General features: G+C 37.9%; 3 protein-coding genes across 3 annotated transcripts; all 3 read right to left on the minus strand.

Annotated features, from left to right (window-relative positions):
- Window positions 1-457: 457 nt before the first annotated feature.
- LOC125815015 (protein PELPK1-like) lies at window positions 458-901 on the minus strand. The gene has a single exon (XM_049494432.1). It carries the CDS (start codon window positions 899-901, stop codon window positions 458-460), a length of 444 nt encoding a protein of 147 aa, XP_049350389.1.
- A 1,824-nt stretch (window positions 902-2,725) lies between these two features.
- LOC125815016 (protein PELPK1-like) lies at window positions 2,726-3,682 on the minus strand. Its single transcript, XM_049494433.1, has one exon. It carries the CDS (start codon window positions 3,680-3,682, stop codon window positions 2,726-2,728), a length of 957 nt encoding a protein of 318 aa, XP_049350390.1.
- A 1,718-nt stretch (window positions 3,683-5,400) lies between these two features.
- LOC125815017 (protein PELPK1-like) lies at window positions 5,401-6,624 on the minus strand. Its single transcript, XM_049494434.1, has one exon. The coding sequence runs from the start codon at window positions 6,592-6,594 to the stop codon at window positions 5,401-5,403; it is 1,194 nt and encodes a 397-aa protein (XP_049350391.1). The 5' UTR covers window positions 6,595-6,624.
- Window positions 6,625-7,068: the final 444 nt, after the last annotated feature.

Below are 7,068 nucleotides of genomic sequence, written 5' to 3' on the forward strand. Positions count from 1 at the left end.
GTCTAATATAATAAAAAGTCTAATATACACTATACTTATATTGATTGCAGACAAAATTAGGCTTTGTGTGGAACAATAGTGACAGAAAGAGTAGCTACTACGAAGATATCATCAAGCGTTCTGGTAGAGATGTGGAGAGAATAAATATTTATTAATTCTTAATCAGATGTCTTAAATTTGAGCTTCGGGAATGGCTGGAGTCACTTTTGATGGCACAAATCATGAGTTTCCAGGTGACAAAGCATGAAGGGGCAAATGCAGCACGAAATACTAGATTCATACGAACCTAGTAATTTTGGCGCAGAGTTTGTGTAAAAAGATCACTAAAATAACAATAAATAATAGGCTAGAATCCATACTTCTGTTTTGGCAGAAAATATTACTATTTATACATGATTAAAATTATTTTTTATGTATATATAGTAGATGTTGAACCCCCTTCGATTAGTCCGTGTGTTTAGTTCTTTAGATTTTGAACCCCCTTATTAAAAATCCTAGCTTCGCTATTGGGAGGAACCTCAGTCTTTGGCACGGCTGGAATTTCTGCCTTTTTCAAGGGAGGAAACTCTAGTTTTGGCATTGCAGGAATCTCGGGCTTTGGCATAGGTGGGATCTTAGGCTTTGGCAAAGTTGGTAACTCAGGTTTCGGGAAAGTTGGTAGCTCGGGTTTTGGAACAGCGGGGATCTCAGGCTTTGGTATGGTTGGAAGCCCAGGCTTCGGCACAGTTGGGATTTCAAACTTTGGCAAGGCTGGAACTTTTGGGAGTTCTGGTTTAGGTATCTCAGGAACGGGCGTCTCTAGGAGGTGGCGTGCAATCACGCTACTTATGTTGCCATGAATGAAGAATATATTGAGAAATGCAAGTAGTAAAAGAGAGGATAGGTGGTAATGCTGAGCCATTTTTCTGCAAATCTTAGAATGTGTATAGACTCAAATGTGATTCGGATGTGGCATTGGTTTTATTTCTGTTGCTATATATAGGTTTTAAAATGGACATCTGGATTTTGTTTGTTAAGTAAGGATTGTGTAGTTGAACTTCTCATCCACTTAGCTTCTAGTTGGTACCTCAAAAGTCAATCTAGATGACCTAATTACAAAATAGTGTAAACTTTTCACAAACACATACGTTATGCTAGCAACCTGATAGAAATCCTTTCTTTATTACTCCCTCCTGTCCAAATATAAATGAATTTTTTGGGGGTGTTACACCACTAAAATTAGCTAATGACATTAATTAAATGGTACTTTGTCAATATTTAAATGGTAAAATTAGCTAATGACATTATTTTGGACCGGATAGAGTAGCTTATTTCATTTTCTTGAAAAGAGAAAAGTCCTGAATTCACATTATACCACAAAATATCAATACAATTCTCCAAGAAAGAAAAAATAATTAATACTAAAAGAATAGTATATCAAATTCATATAAAAAAGTTAATACTGAAAGAATAGCATTAATAGGGGCGGATATAGGTAGGATGAAGGGCTTCCGACATCTTCATCAGGAATTTTATTAAAGACATGTATGCAAAATAAAGTTTTTCATTATAAAAAAAAAAACAAATGAAACCACTTCCCGTAGCCTGTTGGTTCTGGCAAAGCGCCTAACTTTGCCAGCAAACTTCACACGGTTAGAGTTTTACTGCTTAAAAAAAAGTGATGCCTGGTTCAATGGATATGACTTTCTACCTTTTGTAAGGAAAAATTAAACTAAATCATCTAGCCACATCAACTTTTGTTGTACGAAAGGGACAATAAATAACTATAAACGCTATTCAGATTCAATTATTTGATCACCACATGTAAACAACCTGAACTCTGGAAACTATTGGGTACAATTACTTGGACTTGCGTATTGCTTTCTCAGGGATGATATTGATTAAGATTATTTGTGAAATCGAATGAATGATGAGTTTTTGAATGGTTGTTTGGTGTTTTAACCTTGTGAAAACAATAATACTATTATGAAAAAAACAAAACTTGTTGAAGAGAATAATGGTAATGAACTAATATCTTTTAATATGACGTGGCTACAATATTTGTTCTTTGTTACTCCTTTAAATATAGACACCGCTTATTGAGTATATAGTATAAGGTTAGAGGTGCAGGCTTCAAGAAGCTAAGGCCGAAATATTTGCGGATTCTGTCTGGTTTAATTTAGGACTCTCAGGGAATGGCCTCTCTAGATAGAAGCTGCAGTTGCACCAGCTAACAGGCCAAGCATAAGTTGTTCTTATCTTTCTTTAAGAGCAGACGAAATAGAGGTAACAGAGTCCATTTAATATGCATTAGGATAACGAAACAAAAGGCAAAAATAGCTAAATCATCAATTTAGTACTATAACTTATTATGCTAATTCATCCTTATTCCATACTCTTGAAATGTAATGGAAGAAATTGGTTAGGAAAGGAAAAAACTAGAGGGAAAGAGTGAACAGATAAGGAATGAGCAAAAACAAAGCTTACCAATGATACAAACTAAATCAAAATAACATAGATCATAGTTTATATTTATAACAAGTACATAAAACACTCATATAGTATAATGACACGTCAAACATGGTACATCCAATTCAAACACTACTATAGAAGAATTACTATTTCTACTCCTAGCAGAAAGTGTCCAATACTATTTCCATGTCATGGTTCAGGTCGCAAGCTTCATAGACTGAGGCAAAACATCAGTTGGGTACTTTATAATAGAGTGAAAGTAGCACATAATTACTCATGGAGTAGCAGGTTTGTACGGTGGAGAAAGTGAAGGAAGAGTTGGTTTAGGTAGTTCTGGGATTTCAGGCTTTGGCATAGTTGGGACTTTTAGCTTTGGAAGCTCGGGAACTTTTGGCTTTGGTAGTTCTGGAATTTCAGGCTTTGGCATAGTTGGTACTTCTAGCTTTGGAAGTTCAGGGACTTTTGGCTTTGGTAGTTCTGGAATTTCAGGTTTTGGCATAGTTGGGACTTTTAGCTTTGGAAGCTCGGGGACTTTTGGCTTTGGTAGTTCTGGGATTTCAGGCTTTGGCATAGCTGGAGGAAGCTCAGTCTTTGGCGCTGCTGGGATTTCTGGCTTTTTCAAGGGAGGAAACTCGAGTTTTGGTATTGTTGGAATCTCAGGCTTCGGCACAGTAGGAATCTCGGGTTTTGGTATAGCTGGGATCTCAGGCTTTGGCAAAGTTGGTAATTCAGACTTTTGTATAGTTGGAATCTCTGCTTTTTTCATAGTTGGATGATCAGTCTTTGGCATTGCTGGAACTTCTGGCTTTTTCAAGGAAGGAAACTCGAGTTTTGGCATTGTTGGAATCTCAGGCTTTGGCATAGAAGGAAGCTCGGGTTTCGGCACAACTGGAATCTCAGGCTTCTGCAAAGTCGGTAATTCAGGCTTTGGCATAGCTGGCATCTTAGGCTTTGGCAAAGTTGGTAACTCAGGCTTCGGGACAGTTGGTAGCTCGGGCTTTGGAACAGCGGGGATCTCAGGCTTTGGTATGGTTGGAAGCTCAGGCTTCGGCAGAGTTGGGATTTCAAGCTTTGGCAAGGCTGGAACTTTCGGTAGTTCTGATTTAGGTATCTCAGGGACGGGCGTCTCTAAGAGGTGGCGTGCAGCCACACCAGTTATGTTGTTATGAATGAAGAATAAATTAAGAAATGCAAGTAGTAAGAGGGAGGATACGTGGTGATGCTGACCCATTTTTACGCAGATTGTAGAAGCGAAAAGAAGAATAATGTGTAAGACTCAATGTGATTGGGATGTGACATTGGCTTTATGTCTGTTGCTTTATATAGGTTTTCAAGAATGCAATTACAAGGACTTTCAGGATTCTGTTTGTTAGCCACGGACCTGAGTAGTTGAATTTCTCATCAAACTAATTAGCCTCCAGCCTGGTACTTCAGAAGTCAATTTAGATGACCTAAATTACTTAAAATAGTCTAAACCTGTCACTTGCATATAGGTTATGCTGGTAACCTGATAAAAATTCTTAGCTTAGCTGATTTCATTTCTTTGAAAAGTGAAGAAATATTCACTTTTTACCGCAAATCTTCATTCTGGTGTGGTGTGTACATAATAACTCAACGATATCGACAAAAACTACAAAATAGAAAGGTTATTACTTTAGAGTTTCTTTTGAGCTTTAGGATTAATAAAAACAAATGACACCACTTCCCAAAGATTGCCTGTAATTGGTTCGCTGGCAAAAGCACCTAACTTCGCCAATAAACTTCGACAGTTACTCAGTACTGCAATCTTTCATTTTAAATTTTTGGGTTTTACTACTTGAACACATCAACTTTTGTGTATGAAAGGGACAATAAATAACTATAAACGCTACTTGGATTCAATTATTTCACCACTTGTAAAATCCTAATTTTGAAAACTACCCGGTCCAATTACTTGAGACTTGGCGTATTGCTTTCTCGGTGATGAAGGTGATTAAGATTGACTTGTAAAATCAGATGAATAATGATCTTTTAAGTGGTTGATGGGGTTTTCACCGTAAGACACTATTTTTAATGCTGTCATGAATACATTTAAAAAATGAAAACTCGTTAAAGCAAAGTATAGTAATAAACTAATATTTTTAATATGATGTCGCTACAATATTTATTCTTTGTTTGCTCCTTTAAATATGGACCCTGCCTACAAAAAACGTTGCTTACGCCACGGATTCATATAGCTTTGGAACGTTGGAAATAGATAATACTTCACGTATTGGTATAATATAGGATTTCAGGCTTTGGTAAGGCTGGAATATTTGGGGATTCTGGTGTAGGGATCTCAGGGAATGGCGTCTCCAGAAGGTGGCTCGTGTAGTTGCACCAGCTAACTAATCATACATGAAGCATAAATTGCTTTTATCATTCTTTTGGAGAAGGTGAAACAGAGGTAATTGAATCCATTTAATGTGCATTAATTAGGATGAATGGAACAAAAAGCAAATTAGTTAAATCACCAATTTGGTTCTACACTAAAAATGTGAGTCCACTCCATTTTGTGGCACTTAAATATACTAATTCATCCTTTATTCCATACTCTTGAAATGTAATGGAGAAATTGGTTACTATAAATTAGGAAGGAAAAAACAGTGAGGGAAAGAATGGACAAACAACGATCGAGCAAAAGCAGAGATGGCAAATGATAGGAACTAAACCAAAGTAACATATATCAAAGTTTTATTACACTGTATATATAGAAATACATAAAACATTCATATAGTATAATAACACGACAAACTCGGTACATCCAATTCAAATACTTCTATAAAAGAATTACAATTTCAACTCGTAGCAGAAAGTATCCAATACTATATCCATGTCACAGCTCAGGTGGCAAACTTCACAGACTGAGATGGAAATCGCAAAATATCAGCTGAGTACTTTCTAATAGAGTGAAAGTAGCATATAATTTACTCAAGGAGTAGGGGGTTTGTATGGTGGAGAAAGTGAAGGAAGAGTTGGTTTAGGTAGTTCTGGAATTTCAGGCTTTGTCATAGTTGGGACTTTTAGCTTTGGAAGCTCTGGGACTTTAGGCTTTGGTAGTTCTGGGATTTCAGGCTTTGGCATCTTTGGTACTTCTGGCTTTGGAAGTTCTGGTAGTTTTGCCTTTGGTAGTTCTGGGATTTCTGGCTTTGGCATTGTTGGGACTTTTAGCTTTGGAAGCTCTGGGACTTTCGGCTTTGGTAGTTCTGGGATTTCAGGCTTTGGCATCTTTGGTACTTCTGGCTTTGGAAGTTCTGATAGTTTTGGCTTTGGTAGTTCTGGGATTTCAGGCTTTGGCATCTTTGGTACTTCTGGCTTTGGAAGCTCTGATAGTTTTGGCTTTGGTAGTTCTGGGATTTCTGGCTTTGGCATAGTTGGGACTTTTAGCTTTGGAAGCTCCGGGACTTTAGGCTTTGGTAGTTCTGGGATTTCAGGCTTTGGCATCTTTGGTACTTCTGGCTTTGGAAGTTCTGGTAGTTTTGGCTTTGGTAGTTCTGGGATTTCTGGCTTTGGCATTGTTGGGACTTTTAGCTTTGGAAGCTCTGGGACTTTCGGCTTTGGTAGTTCTGGGATTTCAGTCTTGGGCATAGCTGGTGCTTCAGGCTTTGGCATTGTTGGGACTTTTAGCTTTGGAAGCTCTGGGGCATTTGGCTTTGGTAATTCTGGGATTTCAGGCTTTGGCATAGTTGGTACTTTTGGCTTTGGAAGTTCTGGGACCTTTGGCTTTGGTAGTTCTGGGATTTCTGGCTTTGGCACATTCGGTAGCTCGGGCTTTGGTAAAGTTGGCACTTCTGACTTTTTCAAGGGAGGAAACTCTAGTTTTGGCATTGCGGGAATCTCAGGCATCTTTGGCTTTGGCAAAGTTGGTAACTGGGGCTTCGGGAAAGTTGGTAGCTCAGGCTTTGGAACATTAGGGATCTCAGGTTTTGGAAGCTCAGGCTTCGGCACAGTTGGGATTTCAGGCTTTGGCAAGGCTGGGACTTTGGGGAGTTCTGGTTTAGGAATCTCAGGGAGGGGGGTCTCTAGAAGGTGGCGTGCAGTCGCTTCAGTTATGTTGCCATAAATGAAGAATAAATTGAGAAATGCAAGTAGTAAAAGAGAGGATAAGTGGTAATGCTGAGCCATTTTTCTGCAAATCTTAGAAGATTAAAGAATATGTGGGTGTGCAAGAGTTTCGGATGTGGCATTGGCTTCAAGTCTGTTGCTTTATATAGGTTTTTAAAAATGCATGCAATATGGACTTTTTGGATTTTGTTTGTTAGACAGGGACCTTAGTTAGTTGAATTTCTCATCAAACTAAATTACAGCTGCTACTTAAAAGTCAATGTAGATTACCTAAATTACATAATAGTCTGAACCTGTCACAAGCATATAGGTTATGCTGGCAACTGATTTATTTATTTGAAAAGTATTCATTTTTTACCACAAATCTTCATTTCGGTGTGTACGTAATAACTCGATGACACCAACAAAAACTAGCAAATGTCAAAACAGAGGGTGAGAGCTTCAGAATTAATGACTAGAGGATACAAAATGGGTGACAACACCACTAATTACGCTAATTTCTTTCTAATCTCTTCCTTGTTACAGATAGCCCTC

The sequence above is a fragment of the Solanum verrucosum genome, unplaced genomic scaffold, assembly GCF_900185275.1.
Source record: "Solanum verrucosum unplaced genomic scaffold, falcon-dt-bn FXZP01000261.1, whole genome shotgun sequence".
NCBI classification, from domain to species: domain Eukaryota; kingdom Viridiplantae; phylum Streptophyta; class Magnoliopsida; order Solanales; family Solanaceae; genus Solanum; species Solanum verrucosum.

Excerpts from the sequence above, each read along its gene's own strand:
- LOC125815016 (XM_049494433.1), bottom strand. The coding sequence starts at position 3,682 with ATGGGTCAGCATCACCACGTATCCTCCCTCTTACTACTTGCATTTCTT.
- LOC125815015 (XM_049494432.1), bottom strand. The coding sequence starts at position 901 with ATGGCTCAGCATTACCACCTATCCTCTCTTTTACTACTTGCATTTCTC.
- LOC125815017 (XM_049494434.1), bottom strand. The coding sequence starts at position 6,594 with ATGGCTCAGCATTACCACTTATCCTCTCTTTTACTACTTGCATTTCTC.